This window comes from Westerdykella ornata (genome assembly GCF_010094085.1).
Source record: "Westerdykella ornata strain CBS 379.55 unplaced genomic scaffold EI97scaffold_17, whole genome shotgun sequence".
Classification (NCBI taxonomy): domain Eukaryota; kingdom Fungi; phylum Ascomycota; class Dothideomycetes; order Pleosporales; family Sporormiaceae; genus Westerdykella; species Westerdykella ornata.
In genome coordinates, this window is record NW_022986867.1 from 25,886 (window position 1) to 47,845 (window position 21,960).

The 21,960-nt window shown below is 53.4% G+C and overlaps 11 protein-coding genes across 11 annotated transcripts; 8 read left to right on the forward strand and 3 right to left on the reverse strand.

Annotated features, from left to right (window-relative positions):
- Nucleotides 1-354: 354 nt before the first annotated feature.
- EI97DRAFT_434692 (uncharacterized protein) lies at nt 355-1,395 on the reverse strand. Its single transcript, XM_033798691.1, has one exon. The coding sequence runs from the start codon at nt 961-963 to the stop codon at nt 415-417; it is 549 nt and encodes a 182-aa protein (XP_033652323.1). The 5' UTR covers nt 964-1,395; the 3' UTR covers nt 355-414.
- A 443-nt stretch (nt 1,396-1,838) lies between these two features.
- Nucleotides 1,839-2,573, reverse strand: EI97DRAFT_476301 (uncharacterized protein; the record flags this gene model as incomplete). The annotated part of the gene is made up of 1 exon (XM_033801936.1): nt 1,839-2,573. The coding sequence occupies one exon, from the start codon at nt 2,571-2,573 to the stop codon at nt 1,839-1,841; it is 735 nt and encodes a 244-aa protein (XP_033652324.1).
- A 1,124-nt stretch (nt 2,574-3,697) lies between these two features.
- On the forward strand, nt 3,698-6,472 carry EI97DRAFT_459758 (DNA repair helicase; the record flags this gene model as incomplete). Its single annotated transcript, XM_033801036.1, has 4 exons — nt 3,698-4,729; nt 4,779-5,474; nt 5,542-5,712; nt 5,762-6,472. 4 exons carry the CDS (start codon nt 3,698-3,700, stop codon nt 6,470-6,472), a joined length of 2,610 nt encoding a protein of 869 aa, XP_033652325.1.
- Nucleotides 6,473-7,433: 961 nt separating this feature from the next.
- Nucleotides 7,434-8,126, forward strand: EI97DRAFT_459759 (uncharacterized protein; the record flags this gene model as incomplete). The annotated part of the gene is made up of 1 exon (XM_033801037.1): nt 7,434-8,126. The coding sequence occupies one exon, from the start codon at nt 7,434-7,436 to the stop codon at nt 8,124-8,126; it is 693 nt and encodes a 230-aa protein (XP_033652326.1).
- Nucleotides 8,127-8,932: 806 nt separating this feature from the next.
- EI97DRAFT_434695 (peptide transporter-like protein PTR2) lies at nt 8,933-10,771 on the forward strand. The gene is made up of 2 exons (XM_033798692.1): nt 8,933-10,031; nt 10,083-10,771. The coding sequence occupies exons 1-2, from the start codon at nt 9,206-9,208 to the stop codon at nt 10,763-10,765; spliced, it is 1,509 nt and encodes a 502-aa protein (XP_033652327.1). The 5' UTR covers nt 8,933-9,205; the 3' UTR covers nt 10,766-10,771.
- Nucleotides 10,772-11,415: 644 nt separating this feature from the next.
- Nucleotides 11,416-12,306, forward strand: EI97DRAFT_380546 (mitochondrial peroxiredoxin-like protein Prx1; the record flags this gene model as incomplete). The annotated part of the gene is made up of 3 exons (XM_033795764.1): nt 11,416-11,578; nt 11,630-11,811; nt 11,866-12,306. 3 exons carry the CDS (start codon nt 11,416-11,418, stop codon nt 12,304-12,306), a joined length of 786 nt encoding a protein of 261 aa, XP_033652328.1.
- A 578-nt stretch (nt 12,307-12,884) lies between these two features.
- EI97DRAFT_380361 (mitochondrial carrier) lies at nt 12,885-13,928 on the forward strand (the record flags this gene model as incomplete). Its single annotated transcript, XM_033795755.1, has 2 exons — nt 12,885-13,191; nt 13,249-13,928. 2 exons carry the CDS (start codon nt 12,885-12,887, stop codon nt 13,926-13,928), a joined length of 987 nt encoding a protein of 328 aa, XP_033652329.1.
- A 103-nt stretch (nt 13,929-14,031) lies between these two features.
- On the forward strand, nt 14,032-14,531 carry EI97DRAFT_89209 (uncharacterized protein). The gene has a single exon (XM_033803188.1). It carries the CDS (start codon nt 14,134-14,136, stop codon nt 14,431-14,433), a length of 300 nt encoding a protein of 99 aa, XP_033652330.1. The 5' UTR covers nt 14,032-14,133; the 3' UTR covers nt 14,434-14,531.
- A 409-nt stretch (nt 14,532-14,940) lies between these two features.
- On the forward strand, nt 14,941-17,553 carry EI97DRAFT_459763 (uncharacterized protein; the record flags this gene model as incomplete). Its single annotated transcript, XM_033801038.1, has 1 exon — nt 14,941-17,553. The coding sequence occupies one exon, from the start codon at nt 14,941-14,943 to the stop codon at nt 17,551-17,553; it is 2,613 nt and encodes an 870-aa protein (XP_033652331.1).
- Nucleotides 17,554-17,847: 294 nt separating this feature from the next.
- On the forward strand, nt 17,848-19,616 carry EI97DRAFT_89301 (uncharacterized protein). The gene has a single exon (XM_033803190.1). The coding sequence runs from the start codon at nt 18,298-18,300 to the stop codon at nt 19,426-19,428; it is 1,131 nt and encodes a 376-aa protein (XP_033652332.1). The 5' UTR covers nt 17,848-18,297; the 3' UTR covers nt 19,429-19,616.
- Nucleotides 19,617-19,803: 187 nt separating this feature from the next.
- On the reverse strand, nt 19,804-21,565 carry EI97DRAFT_451330 (MBOAT-domain-containing protein; the record flags this gene model as incomplete). The annotated part of the gene is made up of 2 exons (XM_033800337.1): nt 19,804-20,879; nt 20,932-21,565. The coding sequence occupies 2 exons, from the start codon at nt 21,563-21,565 to the stop codon at nt 19,804-19,806; spliced, it is 1,710 nt and encodes a 569-aa protein (XP_033652333.1).
- Nucleotides 21,566-21,960: the final 395 nt, after the last annotated feature.

Consider the following 21,960-nt stretch of genomic DNA (forward strand, 5'->3'; position numbering starts at 1 on the left):
ATTCACTCTCAGGGCAAGGGCCTCTCAAAATTGCTTGTAAAATCCCTAAGAGCAACAGTATCCGGAAAAGGGAGCGCTTCCTACTTTCGCATATGCGCCCCGATCTAACAAAAGCGTTTCCATCGCCTGTGCATTGTTACTTGCAAAAGTTGGATGATCCGGGAGGCTGCAGAGGTTTAGACGAAGTCAAGATTGGGACATTGGGCGCATCGCATATATTGTATCGTCCTACTGAGAGAAGGGAACGCTGAGGTGACGGGATTTTGAATGGCACATATGCAGATTTCGGGTCGCGGTATCAAAGTGATTGTATTGCGTTCTGTATTCAAAACGAGCACTTGAGCTTATCATTGTGCACTATCTACACCGTCACGGCTAAGAGGAGATGAAAAGGCACCAGTCACAAAGCACCCTTCAACGCCGGGCTCGCGCTCTCCCCGCTCGCCGTCTCTCCTTCTCCCGATCGCGCCTCTTGCTTTCCTGGCGCTTCGAGTACCGACTTGAGCGCGGGGGTGACATTGAGCCGACATTACTGCCGATCACAGACGGCCTCCTGCTTCGGGATGCGCTTTCCACGGTCAAGTGGCTGGATGTTACTGTTGGAGCGATCCCTAGCGGCAGATCGTCCGAGCTTGTACATTCGGACGCAGATGGAGACTGAGGCTCGGAAGATGACGGTTGGTCTTGAGCGGAACTTGGACCACCATCACCGTCGTTGGGCATACCCATTCCAGACTTCGGTTCAGGTGATGGGGAGCGAGGTGGCTGCTTCAGGTCCATCGTTTCCTGCTCAAGTTGTGGGGAGTTCACTACGTCGAGCTGGGCTGTCTCTTTGATGCAGGGCAATTCCGTATTTTGACGCAATGAACGTCTCTTAGACTGGATTTTGAGCGTACCCGGTTTGTCCCTGTCCTTGTTGTCGCGCTTGCGCTTCTTAGGAGATGTCGGGTTGTCCTCTGCCATGAATGCTTCAATTGACAAAGTGCTGTTAGGAGTTGTTGACTTTGACACAAGAAAAATGTGCAAAGGGCTCACTGCCCGCTTTTATACATATGTCGCAAGGTGCGTATACTGAAACTAGGGTTCCTCACCGTGTATGGGGTGCACCGAGACAGCCGGATCATGTATTACAGCCTAGCCTTCTATCGGCGGAGAGTAGCTCAGCAAGGCGGATGATTCAGGAGAGCATGTCTACGTCAGCTGGCAAGACATCTTTCAGAGCACTGCATAGGGCAGGGATTTGAAGACATGGTTGTTAGACTTCATGCTCGAGCGCCGCAACGGTGGTCTAGGACATATTATCATTGTCCAAGCATATGGCGTGAGGGAGTCAAAAAGCAGCGGGAGATGATCTGCAATATTATGATTCTCAAATGTGGAAGTGAAACGGTGAAGGTGCGGTCGGTAGTAAGTCGAGTTGAGCTTGAGGGTCAACGTTGGGATCCAAGCTCACGGTGGTGTGCCAAGCCACTGATCTATAACGTGCTTAATCAGCCAACGCACGGTCTCACTCAACGCACGATTTTTAGATGGTCGCCATCTACAAACTTGAAGCTGTAGAGCTGTATATATATTGTAAAATCGTTAGATTTTTTGTAGTAACAATTAGAGCGCCCCAAAGAGAAATCCCACGGTCTCATTGGCTACCTAAAGCACTCAGGGAGGCGGATTTGGTGGCTGCACGTTGAGGGGCCAGCATTAGGTACCTCAACTTCAACAGGCAATAACTCAGACTCAGCAGGCTCAATATCCTTAGATCTTTTTGCTGAAGCCTTACGGCTACACTGCTTACCCTTTTTGGAAGCTTTGAGCTCATTGCGGAGTTGTTTTTCAATTGCCTAAGCCTTCCAAAGTTCCTGAGCTTGAAGAGCCTTCTGCTCACATGCCTGAGCCTGCTCTATTTTAGCAGCAGCTCTCTCGCACCTCCTCTCCTCAAGTAGAGCTGCTTTTTGAAGCTTTAGCTCCTCTCTCCACTTACTATCCTCATCTTTTTGAAGCTGTACAGCTTTCTCCTCAGCATCTTTTTCTATCTGGCGATCATGAGCTTTCTGCACCTTGGATGGGGACCAGAAAATAGCTCCACTATTATAATCCTCCGGCAGCTCAAGTAGGAGAGCCTTGCCTCTCTTATAGCACTTTTTCTCGTTGTGTAAGGCCTCGCAGAGCTGCTTAACTTCATGCTTAAGGATTATTTTCTGAGCTGCAATTGTATGAATTGTATGAGAGAGCTTTACAGCCTTTGAATCGTAAATATCTTCGACAACTTCCCATAATAGAGTCTCAATTTTTCGCCAGTCACTCGCACTGAGTACTGATGAGCTGCTGCTGCTTGAGGATGGATGCTCATCCTGGCGGGCCTGAAACCAGGTAAGGATTCTCTCCAGATTAAAGGGAGCTAGCCCAGTGGCCTCAAAGGCCTTCAGAATAGTCGTTTTAGTTAAAGTGCTATCCCAGGCAGCTCGAAATAGCTGCCAAAAGTCCCTCTTTGTAATACTCAAGAGCCCTTGGCAACTATGTAAAAATTCAGTGAGGTGGAAGCTGTACGTGCTCACGAATGGCCCAAAGATACACATATCTAGTGGCTGAAGCATATGAGTACTGTGAGGTGGAAATACAGCTAGTAGGATCTTGTTGGCCTCACAATAGTCGATAAAACTCATTGTCATATGAGATCCATGGCCATCGAGGATCAAGAGCCTCCAGGATATCCTTGCCTTAGCCTTAGTCTCCCAATCAAAGACCATTTTGAGCCAGCTAAGCCCAATATCGTGATTAGTCCAGCCTGATGGAGATGAGGTGAAGTAGGCCTCATCCTCTTCTGGGTTAAAATCCTGTAGCCAGGTATCCTGTATATTGCCTGAAGCTGCCTGGTAGATCAGGCTTGGCTTTAATGCTGAGCTATCGGCACAAATACAGGCTATTGTTGTAATCCACTCTCTGTTGCTATCCTAGAATGTTTTTCTGAGCTTCCCATCATCATACAGGCTTCGGATGAACAGCCTTTTTGATTTGCTGACTATCCCAATAAGGAAGCCCTTTTCATCCATATTATATATATGCTGGCTATCAACCTTATATTCCTCGATTTTGCATTTCAAGAGCTCAAAGTACAGGCTGTATTTCCATACTAAATCGGCGTTTTGGCATACAGCGTCAATCCCAGAGCTCCAGCACGATATAAGCTCATCTTGATGGTGCTTTACAAAATGGGAAACCCAGCTCTTGCCCATAGGCTTTCCAGCGATTTCTGATGCAAAGTTTCATATCATTTGACTTGTAGGAGGTAGGCCAATCTTATTAAGCTTCTTAATATACTCTATAAAGGCTCTTTCCTGTGAGGTGTTGAGATTTCGATGATTGGTGATGTTCTCAGCATTGGATTGGTAGACTCCGTGATGGCGCTTTGACAGAGTTGAGTGCTCAACACCGTACTCTGCAGCAATTTGAGTATAATTAACCTTTTTTCCTGGTTCCAGCGAAGCTATTGCTGCAAGAGCTAAGTCAATAGCTGCCATATTGACTGAGTTATAGTGAGTTGAATATTTGACGATTTTTCGCCAAATCGTGCGTTGAGTGAGACCGTGCGTTGGCTGATTAAGCACGTTAGGTAATACATGGATAGCGCAACACGTGCACTCGCGTTTCTAAACACGATCCCCCGCGCTCGCGTCCCCCCAGAATCATTCACAATCATAGGATGGATGACGACAACAAGGAGCGGGACTTCCACCACCCCTATGAACCTTATGATATTCAGAAGGAGTTCATGAACGCCGTGTACGACTGCCTAGAGAATGGTAAAGTCGGAATCTTCGAATCACCCACCGGCACGGGGAAATCGCTGAGCTTGATCTGTGGTTCATTGACCTGGTTGCGTGACCACAAGAGACAGAAGTTTGAGGAAGGACTGGTGACGGAGACCGCCGACGGTGATGAGCCATCCTGGGTGCTGGAGAATGCGAGGAAGCAGAAGAGACAGGCCGCGTTGACGAGACGTCAGGAGCTCGAAAGTCGCATTGCGAAAATAAAGGAGAAGGAAAGACGGATGAAGGAGCGCTATCAGAATGGAGAACCTGAGCTTAAGCGGCGAAAAGTGGCAGCGGATCAAAAGAAGGAGGAGGAAGCGGACGAGGCACGTTTCGTTCTGGGTGACTACGAAAGCGACGAAGAAGCCGCCACTAGCTCCAGGCAAGGCAAGTTCGATGAGCTTGGTCTTTCTGCCGAGACGCAGGCCTTGATGGAGGAGTTAGGCTACACAGCGAAGCCGAAGAAAGAGCCGGAAGAAGAGCTGATTGACGAGATAAAGATTTTCTTCTGTTCGCGTACGCATTCGCAGTTGGCGCAGTTTGCATCCGAAATGAGACGTGTGAGGATGCCACCATCCATCACGCCTGAACCAGGGCCGGGTGCTGATGATCCTTCATCTCTGGTCGAAGAAGTCAAGCAGATTACTCTCGGCTCCAGGAAGAATCTCTGCATCAATCCCAAAGTGAACAAGCTCGCAAGCGCTACATGGATAAACGAGAAGTGTCTGGAGCTGCAACAACCAAGCACTTCATCCGACTGCAAGTGTCCCTATATGCCAACAAAACAGACCGCAGCTCTGGTGAATGAATTCAGAGATCACGCGCTGGCCAAGATTCGGGATATCGAAGATCTCGGAGCGTTGGGCAAGAGGTTGGGCATATGTCCGTACTATGCGTCTCGCCCAGCCACGAAACATTGTGAAGTAAGTGGAACGAGCATTGGTCTCTTGAGTGCGGCGGCTGATGTAGCAGGTTGTGACTCTTCCCTATCCGTTACTCCTGCAGAAGTCGGCTCGGGAGGCGCTTGACCTCTCTCTGAAGGACCACGTAGTCATCATCGACGAGGCTCACAATTTGATGGATGCCATAGCAGGAATATACTCCGTTTCTGTCACCCTTGCCCAAGTTCAGGAAGCTCGCTCACAACTCACTGTATATCTTCACAAGTTCCGTAACAAGCTCAAGGGCAAGAACCGTGTCTATGTGGCACAGACCGTTCGCATACTAGATTCCATCATCGCATACCTTCAAGCGACACAGATGGATGCCAAAAGGACGGACGGAGTTGTGGATATGGGCGCATTAATGTCCGGGAAAGGTGTCGATCAGATTAACCTGCTCAAGCTGACCCGGTATATTCAGGACAGTCGGCTGGCTCGAAAAGTCGATGGCTACACGACGTATGCTGAGCAGTCGAGAGCTGAGCATCAAGCGCAGCAGCGGAACCTTCTCCCGACACGACGTTCAGCACAAAGTGTGCCGGTCCTGACGCATGTACAGGGTTTCCTCCTATCCCTGATGAACCCCACAGCTGAAGGGCGGTTCTTTTACTCCAAAGACGGGTCAGACATAACGTTGAAATACCTGCTCTTGGACCCGACCTTTCATTTCAAGGATATTGTCGAAGACGCGAGAGCCGTTGTTCTAGCAGGAGGTACTATGTCTCCGGTATGTGTTCCAGAGAAGCCACTGGTGTGGAGCCATTCAACGCTTCCAAGTCGCTAATGTTCAGCAGATGAGTGATTACGAGCGGCATCTCTTGCCCTACCTCGACCCTTCGAAGATCATGACCCTCTCATGCGGCCATGTCATACCTGCATCAAGTCTCTTAGCCGTCCCAGTCGTCAAGGCCTTCAGTGGCACCGAATTTGACTTCACTTTCGAAAAAAGAAAGTCAGAGACGATGGTAGGTCCAATACACGCTTTCATTGGTGGCTCGTAGATAACCTGGCTAGATGATCGACCTTGGACATGCCATTTTGAGGTTCACGCAACGTGTACCCGATGGCGTTGTCGTCTTCTTTCCGAGTTACTCTTATCTCGACACCTGCATCGAGGCTTGGAAACGCCTGCGCACGGGTTCGCACGAGAATGCATCGTCATTCTGGGATTCGTTAGTCACTGTCAAACCCGTCTTCCTGGAGCAACGTAGTCAACAGCCACCTGTGAGCACGAACAGCACTGTCTGGGGTGCAGCCGTTGATTCGGTCCTCAGTGCATACAGCGATGCCGTTGCGTCGGGCAAAGGGCGCGGGGCTCTTCTATTTGCCGTCATTGGCGGGTCTCTTTCCGAGGGCATCAATTTCAGCGACGCCCTCGGACGCGGTGTTGTCGTTGTTGGGCTTCCGTTTCCGAATCCTCATTCTGCAGAATGGAAGGCGAAGACGCAATATATCTCCGCCAAGGCGATCGGCAGCGGACAGGACGGCAAAGCTGCAGCACGCGAGTTCTACGAGAACGCTTGCATGCGCGCTGTGAATCAATGTGTTGGAAGGGCGATTCGGCACCGTGGCGACTATGCTGCCATCCTCATGTTGGACAGTCGCTATGCGTCGCCCCGGATTCAGGCTAAGTTACCCAAGTGGATTCGGGGAAGTCTGGCGAATGCAGCAGGGGTGCAAGCCGTTGAGAATCAGTTGGATGAATTCTTTGCGGGGAAGCCTTGATAGGTATGTCATCTCTTCACACCCCTGGATCATGCTTCTCGTCAATCTCGAAATTTCCTGTCCATCGAGATCTTGGCTTCGGCGCTTTGATGAACTGCGGGTGTGGCTTGCCAACCTTGTACGACTTCCAGACCTTTTCGTGTCCAACATGCGGCCCTCTTCTGGTATAAGGCTAACGTCAGATGGTCGGATCGACACCAAAACGCGCGTTTTCATCGCCCTTGTTGAAAACCTCCGAAAGATCCACCTTGCTTGTTGCAGCCTATGCAGAGCTATCATAGGCTGGGGTGCTTGTCGTACCGGAGCATATGCAAGCTGGTTGGCCAGGCGCAGGCACAGCAGGGAAAGCAATAATTCCTGAGTTGGCCATCCCAAGCATTCTTGACAACTGGAGCCATTGTGCCAACCCACTTGCCCTCAGGCCCACATGTGCGCTTCCTCTTAGGGCCCCTGTCCTCAACTTCGCCATCGTCAAACCGTAGAGTAGTGTTGTCTACGCCGCAATCTTTCTGCATCCCTTCCCGCGGATCTGGTGACGGTATCCCGGCCCAGCGAGCACTCTCATCAGTGTACACAGTCCAGTCCTCACAATACCCCTCACCCTCCGCCCGCTGCTCGTCGGCCTCGGGTGTCCTTCCTCCTCTTTTCGATTAGGCGCTCAATATCCGCGAATAATTCGTGTTGGGGAACCCAGGCTCCTGCATACTGCTCCGGGCACCAAGACATACTCCGAGGATAGAAAAGACTCGATAGAGCCATGACTACATGACCGAGCGGCAAAAGGCCATCGCCCTGAACCGTTATTCAAGCGTACAGTCGACTCCGAGAACTTAGTCGCTCGCAAGCGTCGATTTTGATTGAGTTACAAGTGCTGAACCCTTTGCCTCTGTTACCCCATCGACACTCTGTACCAACAACCCCACTGTGGAGACTACCCTCCGCTCGGCCAAGCAACTTCGCCATGTCAAGCACCGCAACGCTACCGGAGCCATCAGCGCACTCAACATACACCACACCCCCTGTCCTCGCCTCCACGACCAGCATTCCTGCTGCCACCAAGACTCGAGAGGCCACAAACATCGGCATCATACTCGGCGTCGTCGTCGTCGTAATCCTCGCCGTCATAGCCATCTCCTTTTGGGTCTTCGATATCCGACGAAGGTATCTAAGGTGGCGCAATAACGGCAAAGGTGGCCAATTACAGGTATCCCAACAGGAGGCTAGACTGGGAAGAAGACGGTTATGGCAGGGGGTGATGGGTAGAAGAGAAAATAGAAGAAAACGAGATGAGGAGAGGACACCTGGACTTTGGGACAGATTCAGGATTGAGCGGATGGAAAGGGAAGGTAGGATGAGATTGGAGACGTCGAATGACATCCGCCCCGCGCCAGAGACGTTCTCCGACCCACCAAGGAGTCTTGACATGCGCGAGAGACCCAGGTATATTGGAGATGGGACAGCAGGTCGAGATACCGAGATGCTGAAAGGGCGAGCCAGGCCCTTGACGGATTTAGAGGGGCCCTACATCCCTCCTGCGCGCGATCAGAGGGCAAGTGTAGTGTCTTCGTCAGCGGGTAGTTCGGGTGTGCCGTCGCTGTCTGTTGCTGTCGTTGCGAGGTCCTTTTTGGATGCGAGGGATGGTAACGGGAGATGATAGGAGATGAAAAGAGCAGTGCCTCTCCAGTTATGGAGTCCACTACCTTTTTCTTTGGGGTTGAAATACTTGGCTTCAGCAACGGGTGGGTGAGCAACCTATACGAGTACGAGTACGAGTACGAGTACGAGGGTGCCACAGGGAGTTGCTGCGGTAGCGAGTACAGAGGGTGGATTCACACACGACATGTTCAATTGCAGGAAAGATGTCGAACTTCCCGTTCACGTACGTACTTATTGACATCTGCTGGCTTTCACACCGGTCAATCATCAATCCAATTGATCTCAAGTGTCAGGAGGTTCTGTGCGCGGTGAATGCATCCCATTGGTCAGTTCACTATTGATGCCTCAAAGCGGCTTAGCGTCAGTCCTGTCGCATCCATGGATCCCACCCTAGAACTCGCTTTCCAGCATCGTGTCTTCAACGTCTGGAGCACCAATACCGACGCATCATATTATCTAGCTCCCATCGAACGCACTGCCGAAACATGAGCCTACGACATATGTCATCTGTCTTACACGTCTAGATCTCCCGACGTTCGGCCAACACAGACAACCTTGAGGGCTACTGCAAAAGGGGAGCGCGATGGCCATGTGATCAAACGAAACCTGTAGAGTCGCGCGACCTTATCCTTCAAGACTTGACGATATGCCTTCCGCGTGGCTGACGTCAGGCACGGGAGAAAGAGGAGCATATGCGTCGATAGCACAAGCAGACGACGCGGTTGAGGATGCAGAAGCCACCGAGAATGCTAAACTGTATGTGTGCGTTGCCTTTCCTTCTTCCTCTCCTCCCCATTTGTATACGTATCCATGGCTGCCCACAGAGCTTTTCTCCGATATCCGTGAGACACATTCAGATCCTGAGAATCCCACAGATCGAAGATCCCAAAGTCGTCTGAGGAGAAAGTTATCGGAAACCCCAGAAGTACCTTGAACGGCGACGAACCCACTCCGGAGGAATATGACACCCTATCCAAGGTAGCGGACCGTCTACCTAGAGGCGCATTTCTGGTAGCCATCGTAGAATTGTGCGAAAGATTCGCGTACTACGGACTTTCAGGGCCCTTCCAAAACTACATGGCCAACAAATACAACGATCCGAATGGACTTCCCGGAGCTATTGGCCTGAAACAATCTGGAGCAACTGCCTTGTCCAACTTCTTTCAGTTCTGGTGCTACGTGACGCCCATTCTCGGGGCGATAGTCGCCGACCAGTACCTAGGCAAGTACACAACGATAAAGTATTTCTCCGTCGTCTACATCGTCGGCATATTTGTTCTTTTTGCTACATCACTACCCATATCCATTGCAAATGGAGGCGCATTTCCGGGCCTTGTTACGGCCATGATTATCATCGGCCTTGGGACGGGCGGTATCAAGTCGAATGTGTCACCCCTAATTGCGGAGCAAGTTCGCAGCACGAATGCTTACATTAGGGTCCTCTCCAACGGAAAACGGGTCCTTGTGGATCCCGAGCTGACGGTCCAACGAATTTATATGATCTTCTACATGTGCATCAATATCGGCTCTGTTTCGGCGATTGCGACTACGACTTTGGAGCTGCATGTTGGTTTCTGGAGCGCCTACCTTCTTCCGCTCATCATGTTCGGTATCGGCTTCTTCATCCTTGTTTCTGGGAAGAAACGTTACGTTATCCATCCTCCGCAAGGTGGTGTCATTGGCAGTTGCTTTAAGGCGTTATGGATTGCCATTACGAATGGGTTCGACCTCCAGACCGCAAAACCGTCGTTTCAAGGGAAGAGCCAGAGAGGGTACACAATAACATGGGATGATGTTTTTATCGACGAACTGAGGACGGCATTGCAGGCCTGTAGGGTGTTTCTATTCTTCCCCTTGTATTGGGTCACATATTCGCAGATGATGAACAATTTCGTATCTCAAGGTTTGTCTCCAACGACTTCCAAAAACTAATACCATCTGACAAGTGACTTAGCTGGCCAAATGGAACTGCATGGTCTTCCCAACGACATACTCCCGAACATCGATCCGATCACCATCATCCTACTCATTCCCCTCATGGACCGGCTCATCTATCCTTTTATCCGCACCAGACTCCATCTCGCTTTCACCCCTGTTACGCGTATTACTTGGGGATTCTTTGTCGCTAGCCTCGCTATGGCTTACGCTGGGGTCCTCCAGGCCAGCATTTACTCGTCTCCCCCGTGCTACACCTCCCCTTCCAACTGCCCAGCAGCGAGGCTCGGAGAGGACCACTTTGCAGCTAACAAGATCCATATAGCATGGCAAGCCCCTGCCTACATTCTGATTGCCATCAGCGAGATTCTGGCCAGCATAACCGGCCTCGAATTAGCCTACGCAAAAGCACCGAAGCACCTGAAGAGCTTCATCATGAGCTTGTTTCTCCTTACGAGCGCATTTGGAAGCGCACTAGGTATGCTGCTCGCGCCTGTGGCGAAAGACCCGCACCTCGTGTGGTTGTATGCTGGTTTGGCTTGCACAGCCGCGATTGCTGGTGCAGCCTTTCACTGGACCTTTGCTGGCGCGGATAGGGACCGGGGGTTGAAGAGAGTGGAGAATGCGGAAGAGGAGATTGAGATGATTGCTAGAAAGAGCGAGGATAGTGATGGTGAGGGAAATGCGAGGGGGAAGTTGTAATACGGCACTTCGCACATGGTCTCAGCGAGCTCTATGGATATAAAAGCGGCCTGGTAAAAGCCCAAGACCTGTCCGGTCTCGCGCAGCTCGATAGCGGGACGACAGATCTCAGTTGACACGATACGGAGTCGTGCCGTCCGTCATTCGAAGCCGGATACGACGGACAGGAGGAGCGAGAGGGACATGAGTGGCAGGAACCCAATTACTCACGAGGACGTTCCATCTCGCCACTTCGTCGTTCCCGCGGCTACAAATATAGACGGTGCTGTACCGAAGCATCAAATTCAGCGTCACCCATCGACCCCTCTCGTTGCTACTGACTGCGGCCGGTCGATGCCGCGTCGACGCAGTCATGGGACGGTCAGCTTAGTCTGGGCATGCGAGCACACTCGTCTGCGCTCCGGATGCCCCAGCCAGGAAATGCGCTCGTCACAACACTCCCATGTCGTTTACAGAAGAGAGGGATCGCACCACAGCACTACACCCCTGTTCCCATCCTCGAGTGGGACGGTCTCGCCACGAACTCTTGCGGGCCGAAGTTCTTCCGAACTGATAGATGAGACCAAGAGCTATCGTTAGTGATGCAGGAAGTAATAGTTCCTTTCCTTCTCGAGAGTTCCCAGACGAAAGCTCCCAGGTCCATCAACGCAATGGCGTATATCCTCCCTCGTTCAGCTCCCCGGGCCTTCCGCTTCACTGCGCGTACGGCGTTGCGACTACAGGTCAGCTATCAACGCCCCGCAGCGCGATCACTCCTGCGACGAGGCATCGCGACGCCCACGGAGCAGCCACGCCTCCGTCTGGGGTCAATTGGTAGGTGCCGTGCAAATGCTTTTGCTGGTCTCTGTACCTGACGTATTCTAGCTCCCAACTTCCAGGCAAAGACAACGCATGGCGACATTGACTTCCACAAATTTATCGACAACAGCTGGGCCATCCTGTTCTCGCATCCCGCCGACTTCACCCCCGTGTGCACGACAGAGCTGGGCGCTTTCGCGAGGTTGAAGGATGAGTTCGACCGGCGCGGCGTCAAGATGATTGGTCTGGTATGTGGTCTTCAGCAATGCTCCCATGTCACAGCCCTAACAAGCCAGGTGTAGAGTGCCAACGATCTCTCCTCACACGACCAGTGGGTCTCGGACATCAACGAAGTCTGCAACACCAAGGTCCAGTTTCCCATCATCGCCGACGCGGACCGCAAAGTCGCCTTCCTGTATGACATGATCTCGCAGGACGACCTGGACAACATTGGGCGGGGCATCGCCTTCACCATCCGCGCCGTCTATATCATCGACCCGGAGAAGAAGATACGCCTGACGATGCTCTATCCTGCGAGCACGGGGCGGAATACAGCAGAGGTGCTGCGCGTCATCGACAGCCTCCAGACGGGCGATAAGAAGGGCGTCGTCACACCCATTGACTGGCAGGTTGGCGACGATGTCATTGTACCGCCGTCGGTGTCGACGGAGGATGCGCGGAAGAAATTTGGAGACGTGCGCGAGGTCAAGCCCTATTTGCGATTCGCCAATGTGGGTAAATAGCGGGAGGCGGTCGCCTTGCGGGGAAGTAAAGTCTTGAGGGTTGATGGGGTGCATTCTACTGCATCCCACCTAGCTGTCCCGTTTATGTATGATAGCCCTCGAATCGCGCAAATGAGTGATTTGGACGATGCAATCCACAAACCTTCGTCGGAGCTCAGCTATATGACCGCTCGGGTAGCAGTTGTGTGCAATATCGAGTTTGGCCGGAGGTGGACGCCCCGGGGTGGTGGTGGTGATGGCGGGGCATTCATCGACCTTGTTGCACGAGACAAGTTGCCGAGGCACGACGTACGCCAAGCCCGGGATACATAGGTCGATCTGGAGCTATCCGCGCACCCGGAAGATCCATAGCTCTCACATGCTCATCTCAACCGATCCCCTTCTGTCTTTCCCTTAACGCGCACAATATTTTCCCTTCTCCCTCTTCCTGCATACAACTGTCCCCACTACCCTTCTTCGCTGCTCAATTGACGCCGTTCTGCCTCACCCCAGTCCCAATTGCCCGCGAACTCAATCACTTTCGAATCCTCCCTACGAACGCCGCACTCCGCAAACTCGGCTTTTTCCGTTCCTCCGTAATGACCCTCAAAGACACTGTCAAGGACGCCCACCTTCCGTCCCCGCAAGAGATCAAGGAAGATGTCGTTGCTGCCTCCAAATCATCATTGCAGTCGCTCCGTGCGCTCGTCGCAGGTGGCGTGGGCGGTGTATGTGCAGTCGTAGTCGGGCATCCGTTCGACCTGGTCAAGGTGCGGTTGCAGACGGCAGAGAAGGGCGTGTACAGCGGCGCCATGGACGTGGTACGGAAGACTATCGCCAGAGAAGGCCTGGCGAGGGGTCTGTATGCAGGCGTGAGTGCGCCGCTGGTGGGCGTTACTCCCATGTGTACGTCTTCGCTGTAACGACTTCTTATCGAGGAAATGACCACTGATCCACATCCAGTTGCTGTGTCCTTCTGGGGTTACGATCTGGGAAAGCAGCTCGTCAAGTCCCTCTCCACTGTGCACAACGACCAGTTCTCCGTTGCCCAGATTTCTACCGCCGGTTTCTTCTCTGCCATTCCCATGACCTTGATCACTGCTCCCTTTGAGCGAGTCAAGGTTCTCCTCCAAATTCAGGGCCAGAAGCACCTCGCCCCCGGCGAGAAGCCAAAGTACTCTGGCGGTCTAGACGTGGTCAGGCAGCTGTACAAAGAGGGCGGCATTCGCTCAGTCTTCCGCGGTTCCGCCATGACTTTGGCTCGAGACGGTCCCGGTTCTGCAGCCTATTTCGCAACTTATGAGATTGTGAAGCGCAAGCTGACCCCCAAAGATCCCGAGACCGGCCTCCCGGGCCAGCTTTCCCTCCCTGCCGTTATGGTCGCAGGTGGCGCCGCAGGCATTGCCATGTGGATTCCCGTCTTCCCCATTGATACCGTCAAATCGAGGCTACAGTCTGCAGAGGGCCGCCCTACCATCAGTGGTACCATCAAGAGCATCCACGCTTCCGGTGGCTTCAAGGCATTCTTCCCTGGTATCGGCCCCGCCCTGGCACGCGCAGTGCCTGCCAATGCCGCCACCTTCTTGGGTGTAGAGTTGGCTCACAAAGCCATGAACAAGATGTTTGACAGCGATGTGGAATAGAAAAAGTTTGGTATGCGTTTGTCGGTCGGCATTCCCAGTGTGTGGAGCTGTATCCTCTTCTGACATTTTCTTTTCTACGTATTCACGGATCTTTCTACGTCATGATCGACACGGCTTTTTCGTTTCCACTACTCTTTCATGTTTCCAGCTTTCATATTTCCAGTTTCGCCCTTCAGGCGTTCCCACATAGATCCAGCTCTTTTAGATGGGAATCCATGGATTATCCATTTCTTCCTCTCTTGTTGTCTTCCAAACGAACCCTTGTCGTGCTTACAATTTCGATGTGGTCGGGGACTACTACTGCTCGTCCCGAGGTCTGGAATGCAACAATGGACGAAACGCCATGCCTAATCCAGGCAACATGAGCATTCCACAACTACAAAGGATAATTTCCGCAACAAACGAGTTATTGATTCCTTTGTTTATGAGTGGAACACCTTGGAAGACTCGTAGCCACCGCCAATGGTCATTGCCACCACCAGTTCTTGTTCCCAGCTTCAGGTAGCTGTACTGTCTGCGGCTCGTTTGTTCTCAGTTGCACCTCGTTTTAGCAGGCGCGTATCTCTTTGTCTTCAGTCACTACTCCAAGTCCTTAAGAGTGTTTCAGCTGTTTGGAAGAAGGCCGGTGATAGGCATTCGATATCCGGTCATTCCGTACTAGCTAGACTGAATCCCCCAACCGGCGATTGCACCCTCGATTATGATGTCGGCAAAGCTGAAAGGCTTTTTCTCCAGGAACTCAGCAACAGCATCCAAGGGGCTACCTCCTCCAGCCGTAACTCAGCAAGCGTCCAATTCATCCTCTCCCCTCACAGCGCCGCCTCCCCTATCAACGGGAGCGTCTACAATGGCGTCGCCAGCATCACTCGTAACACCGCACGGTTGGTCGAAGACAGAAATTAATCTACCTGAGCCCTCCACTCGTATATCCGTCTCTCCATCTCCTGCATCTTCCCCCCGCGTCGTCGAGCCGGACGCACACGTCTCGCGTACGCGATCTCAAAATCCTGAAATGTCCAGCGCTGCAGCAGCACCTTCAACAGCGGCCATGCACAACGGAAGAGCGAGCGCGAGCGCTTTTGACTGTATGGATGGGGGCATCGAACCCGGAGCCGACTTCTTCGAGGGGAGCAGCAGTTCTAGTGAGGGCGAGGAGGAAGAGGGCGAAGATCGACGCCGAACCAAAGGCGAGAAGGAGCAGAAAAAGGACACTCATAGTGGGATGGAGGATGCTGATGAAGATGCTTGGGAATTCTCTTCATCGGCCTCATCAATATCCGTTCATGGAACCGGCAAAGCGAATTCCGGGCTAGGCATCAATCTCGACGCAAAAGAACGCAAGACGGTGACGGGAAATGGCTTGCTCCTAATGAAGTGGAGATCTGGCGAATCCGGAGAAGGCCAGGTACTCCACCGAGTTGGTGAGTCGTCTACCGCAGATGTGGACATGGACGCAGAGGAGGACGAAGAAGAGGATGGCCTGAGTGAAGAGGAAGAGCGCAAAGGCAGGCCTTCGACGCGTCGCCCGCCTACTGAGGCCCCCGCAAATAGCAAGGACAACAACAGTAATGACAAGGGAAATGGCAAGCCCAGACAAGCGCGGCAGATGAGCCTTCGGCGACTCGCACCCGGCAGTCGAGAAGGAGTCCGCCTGGTGCATAACCATGGCTCGCACTCCCGTTCAGGTTCTGCTTCGGTGTCAAGAACACCGAGAGACTCGCTCGTCAGTGCAGGAGATGCGGCCGACCAGCAGTGTGGACAAGGCCATCACCGTAATTATTCATTCCCCACTTCAATACCATCCCTCTCGGCGGTCTCGCTCAGAGGCTCAGCGGAATCATCAACGCTGGAGAAACTTCCTGCGGCCCAAACACGGCATCGAAGCGACACAAACGACAGTTTGAACGCAGTTCTGCAGACTCATGCAATGACGATGCGGGCGTTGGAGTCATGGTCCCCAACCGCTTCCTATGCTCCCGTGCCCGATTCTCCAGAACGAACGAAATGTGCTAGGGCTACCCTGGGGTTCTCTGGCGATCAGGTATTGTCTCCCTTGACAAGGGGAGGCAGTCTCTCTGCTTCCCGACACATCCACATCCCGCCTATTCTCCCTACAAGACCCCGACATCATCCTCATTCCAGAAGAGCAGCGAGTGACGAGCCGACTCGGTACAACTATGATGTTCGTGACAACGAAGAATACTCCGATGTTGAAGAGGGATATAGTGACCGTGACGATGCAAACCGCCCGCCGCATCTCCCCCCGCACTTCGTACGCACGCCGTACCCCCTTACGCCGAAGAAAGAGTTCCCTCGCCCCAACACCCGCCCGCGGCGCCATTCGTTGCATGATGCGAGCGAGGGCGAAGAAGGACGCCTGGTCAGACATGCACGCCCCGCCGGAGACCACCATGTGCGCACAGGAACAGATGAGGAGAACTACTCGGATCAGCAGCTCAAAGGCAGCCTGGTGGTTGGGCTTGTGCCGTCGACGAGCGACAAATGGAGCGTTAAAGGGAAACAGGTACTTGGACTGGAGCTTGGAGATGATGAGGGGAGGTATGTACGAAGTGGAGGGGCAGGGGGAAGGTGGCCAGTAAGGAGGACCCAGAGTGAGAAGGTCAGACGAGGTGGGAATGGGAGAATTGGAGGAGGTGTTGGCCGTGAAGGAGGAGTCAATAGTGGTGGCAAACCTCTCTTCCCAATCCCACATTCCGGGACGGCGGGAGGGAGCGATGGAGTGATGGGTGCAACGCATGGAGTCATTGGCATCAAAGAGCTGGGCGTCGTACGCAACGACGACACGAGCAAGCACGTGGTATACATCAGCCTACGACACCGAGGGTGCGAGGACGGCATTTCAAAACGGCTGGAGCGACTTGAGATACCAAGAAACCTAACTGCCACCACGGCTACACACTATCCCTGGCGAGGCGAGGGAACCAAGGGCGCAGAGAAGAATCCCCGGGGAGCGAGTAAACTGGTGTCAAAGACCACAACGTGCGATTTCGACGACGCATTCTTCGCTGAGCACCTACATCTCGCATATCGCCACCTTGCAGGATCTTGGTTCAGACGCGCACTCAGCGCAAGGAAGCTTAGCTATATCCAACTTGCCCGAGTGGATATCTGGAATTGCGGAGCCTCGCCCTCGGCGGCCTGTACCCCTGAGCGCAACTCTAGAACCAGCACAGCTTCCTCCACTGGTTTGCTCATGGCCGTCCAAGTCCGCAGCGGAGGAACAAGCGGTGTTGGCAATGATGACGAGGCCAACAGCTTTGACATTGATGCCTCGAATCCGTTCACCGAGGAGAAGCTGTGGGATCTGTGGCGCCATCCGCAGGATGGGAAAGGGAGATATACGTGGGTGCACTGGGCGAGGCGGATAGCGGCCATGAACCCAGGGTTACTGGGCGTGGAGAGCGAAAAAGACTTGTCCTCCTCATCCCCGCCAACCGGAACCTCCACCCTTACCGTCCAACTTACCCACGCCTTTTCCATCCTCCGTCTCTTGGTCGCGCTTTCTGTCATGATCGCCTTGACCGTCGCAGCGGCCGTGCTCTGGATCTTCCTTGGGACGAGCGGTTGGCGTGGTCTTCAGGCTGGGGGAAGGGGGAGAGAGTAGGGCCGGGCATGTTGATTGCGGTTGCGGCGTTGATGGTACAGATGATTGGGTTTTGGGTATGGGTTGGCGTGAGTTGGTGGGTTGTTCCTTGAGGGTGCTCGGAGCGCAGTTCGGGCGTGTAAACGTCCAAGGGAGTGTTAGCAGTTTGTTGTGTAGGAAAAGTTAGGGCCTGAGAATGGGCGGGTTAGAAGTTTTATGTCTAAGTTCTGTATATTCTAGTGTAGCATGATGATGTGTTTTAAATGAGGTTAATCTTTCGTCTTCGATCTCTTCTGGATGGTCAACGAGGAGTTCAGGAGACCCTTTGTAGCAGAAATGGGTATTGTTCCGCCCTCCAGTGCTCAAGTGTATCAGCTGCGATTTGGAACTCAACTACCTAGGTACCTATAGCTAGGTAGGCACCTGGGCAGCGGTATTTGCAATTGGGGAGAGACTAGCCAAAGCTGGCTAGCGCAATATTTCCTTGGCGCCATCCACGGATCCTCCTTGACTCCTCTGCACAGCACCTACCCAGCAACTACAAGTACTTTATACTGTCTCTTCCTCCCACGTCCGACTGAACAACCTCCTGTACTTCCAATCCAAGTCAGAATACCTATCTCAAGAAATCCAATTGGACATGTTCTAGTTACGCCACTAGGGCACGGGGTTTCACCGGGAGGGAGGCGCAGAACGGCCCAACTAGAGGGTCAATAACCCCTACGCGCACCGTCGTGTTTAGCCGGACGTGAAAAGTCGACCGCAATGCCTGCTGTGGCTGCAGAAGGAGGAGAGGAAGAAGAAAGACGTCCGAGGTCGCCCGAAGAGCACGTGCAACGTGACGATGAGCCCGAGGTTGCCCAACAGGCGCCTAAGCGGAGAAAGCGCAAGAGGAACAAAGATGCCCATGTTTCCGATGACAGTCCGCCAAAGGACAAGTCAGGAGGGAAGCAAAAGAGAAGGAGAAGGAGTAACAACCCCGCTCAACCAGAAGAAGAAGAGGAAAGAGTCGATGAACGAGTTCCAGAGCCCACGCAGACGTCTAGTGCTCATGACGACGATAATGACGACGCCTCATGCAGGAAAGGCAGAGCCATGACCGGCGCTGAAGCGGAGCTCCAACATCGGCACAAGCTGCATCGGCCCTATGATGTTCGCCCGTCAGGCGAATTCAGCGACGACGAAAGGGAGCTGATCCGCCGCAAAATCAGGCAGTACCAGCAAGCCCACGGGTTAAGCGTTGCCGACCTGGTCGCGCTGATCCAATTCACGAAACCGTACCGCAGCTCCACCCAGCAACAAGGTAACCCCCAGGTCGAAGCTCGCCAGATTGCCATGAGCACCCGGTTCTGGGCCCATGTCTACGATGCCCTGCCAGAACGCAAGAACAACAAAGCAATGAGTGGGACGACTGGTATCCAGCGCTTTGTCCGCCGCAAATATCACAGCTTCAAAGGATCCGGCGGGTGGACGGAAGAGGAAGATGAGCTCCTCGCCCAACTGCAGGAAGCGCATCCCAACAGCTGGAAGCTCATCTCTCAGACGATGGGCGATAGGGATCCGACCGCCTGCCGTGATCGGTGGCGAAATTACCTTCAGTATGGCGAGAGACGAGCTACCCATACCTGGTCCGAGGAGGAAATGGACATGTTGGAGAGCGCGGTTGAAACGGTGATATCAATTGCCAAGCAAGAGCGGGCGGACGCCGGCCAGGAACCCCTACCAGAGTACACGTCGCGCCACATCAACTGGAAGGCCGTAGCCCAGAGGGTGGGTTCGCGCAGCCGGTTGCAGTGCTTGATGAAGTGGAAGAGTTTGCAAGAGCAGCGCGAGAGAGAGGCCATGTTTTCTGGTGACAAGAAGCGGAAGCGGAAGCGGAAGCAATCGAGAGCATGATTGCTCGGGGATAAAGAATTATTTGGAGAGACAAAGAGAACGAGAAGGAAGCACTTGCAAATGCAGTAAGCTTCAACACAAAGGAAGGCGATGAAGAGAAGAAGAGCAGGAGTTGTACGATAGGTGGGTTGCCTTGTCCTTTGACTTCGACTAGCTACTCTTATGAAAGGGACGTAATAAGATGCCCATCTATATTTGTCGGCCCAAAACTACGCTGCACAGATGGTATTGCCTGTCCTCAGCTCCAATCAGATTTAGGCCGTCAACCACATAAGGAGGTGGTGGTGGTGGCAACGTCGATTTTGATTATTCCATTTTGATCAAGAACCGATGCTATTCCCCCATCCACGGCGTGGCCTCTTTCCTGGCTTCTTGTTAGACAACCAGGTACAACGCCGTTAGCACACTTGGCCCAATAAACAGGCCAAGCCAGAAGATGACGTTCCCCAGCGTATCCCTCCCCTTGAGCAACCTCGTTCGACTCAACGCCGCCAGCGGCAACTGCGCCAGCTGCATCGCAAACAAGTACCCCCTCACCTTCTTGAAGAGGCAAAACATCAGCAGCTCGTGCACCACGGCGCTGAGCAGGAAGGTGACGAAGGTGGCCTGCAGCCTGCTCAGCCTAAGCGCCGAGATGGAGCTATGGTAGACGTGTCGGAGCAGGAAATGATGCACGGGCCGATTCCAATCCCGCGCATACTGATCCCAGCTGGTGCTGTTCCACCATTCGCCGTAGAAGCTACGATCCGCAAAGCGCGTCACCTCGGCTAGCACGTTGAGCAAGCACTCCCAAATGACATACCACGCGAGGAGTTGCTCCAGCAGAAGCGGGAACAGCATATCCGACACGAGCCAGGGAAATTCTCTCCAGCGAGTCTCGAGCGGAACACCGAGTACGTCGCGTTGGCGGACTGCTTCCATGACGGCGGGGTAGATGTAGGCTTGGGACACGATGATCATGATCCAGATAACGCCAAGCGTGGCGGCCGACTTTTCGGCCACATAATACCAATTGATGTCTGGTTGGCGGGGATATTCGACTTCGTAGACAAGAGTTGGGAGACATGCCCAGTCGACAAAATCGGAAAGCGTGAGGTTGTGCGGGTAGGCCTTCTGCGGGGACGTACTCGTGCCACGGAGTTCTTCGTTCAAGATGGTCATCTCGGTTTCAATGACGCGGGTGAAGGCTTGGATTTGGGATGCATCCAGCGGGGAGCCGGCTTCGATGGCGTTGGCCATAAGAGCGATTTCGGAGCCTTCGCTGGAGAAGTCGGTCGAAAATTTGGGACCCATGCTGCGGCGACGGTGCCTTGGGGTGTCAACTCTTCTCAAGTCAGCCCCAGAGGCTGAGGTTCGAGAGAGCAAGGGGGAGGAACTTTTAGTCGGCTCGAGCGATTCCAGTTGCCCTAGCTTCTCCTGTAAAAGCTTCTTGCGACGGAAGACTCGCGATACTATCAAAGCATTTAGCCCGGGCAGACTGGATACAGACAGGGAGAAGCATACAGTAGCCATTGGTGAAGCCATATGAATGCTGCTTCATGAGAAGCACAAACACATGCAGGACAATAAACACAGTATGGGTCCAGGGCCACTCTCGATAGAAGCTGAACCAGATAACGGTTGCTGTGAAGAGTACCTGCCAGACTGACTGGATGATCCAACCCCAGCCATCCCAGGTCAGGTAACCGTTGGCGATAGACTTCTGGAGAAGGAAGCCAAGACTGGTGGAGAGACACATTGCTCCATCCGTAGCCAGAAGCACAAACAAATCGCGATCAATCATCAAGTGGAGTATCTCGGCCCTCCCGAACACGGAGCCTTGATTCTTCCAGTTCAAGGCGGCGATCTTCACGAGCAACAGCGCCATGGCAAGCCAGAACAAGGTGAAGAAGCCGTGGAAGGGAGACTGAGCCCCGCGCGGGTTCTGGCGATCAAACGTTGTGAACTGGCGAGTAAAGACGAGATCTCGGAACCGGCTGCGACCTTTCCCATATCCTTTACCCGCGGCGCGGTCAATACCGGCTTTGATGATTTCGCGGAGCTCTGGGTCATCGACTGAGAAGGTATGCCCTTCTTGTTCCCCCAAGTCTTGAATGACGACCTGGAAGCTTTTCGACTGAGCCTCGTGTGCTTCCATATCGGAGGGCTGATCGCCATAGCCAACGTCACTGCTCCTTTGATCCGTCCCAACCGGTTCTGCGGGGGGGCTTCCACCAGGCTGACCTCGCCACGCCGGCTCATCGACATCTTTCTCGGACGGGGAAGAGCGGCTCTCTGTGGTCCACGACGATTCGCTTCCTCGGCGAGGGAAACCTGCCAGGCCATGGAGAGCGTAGGCCATTGCGGATTTGCCGTCTGTCAGAGCAGACGGGTTGGGTGCTGTAGGGGCCATGCTTGGTTTCAGCAGTACCGTGGCCTCAAAGGAATGCCGTGGAGAGGAAGCATTCGAGAGGACTAGGTGTTGTTCTCCGACGACGTCTCACGGGGGTTGGCGCGAGGCAGTTTCCGCAAGCATGGCCGGGTGGTAAGCCG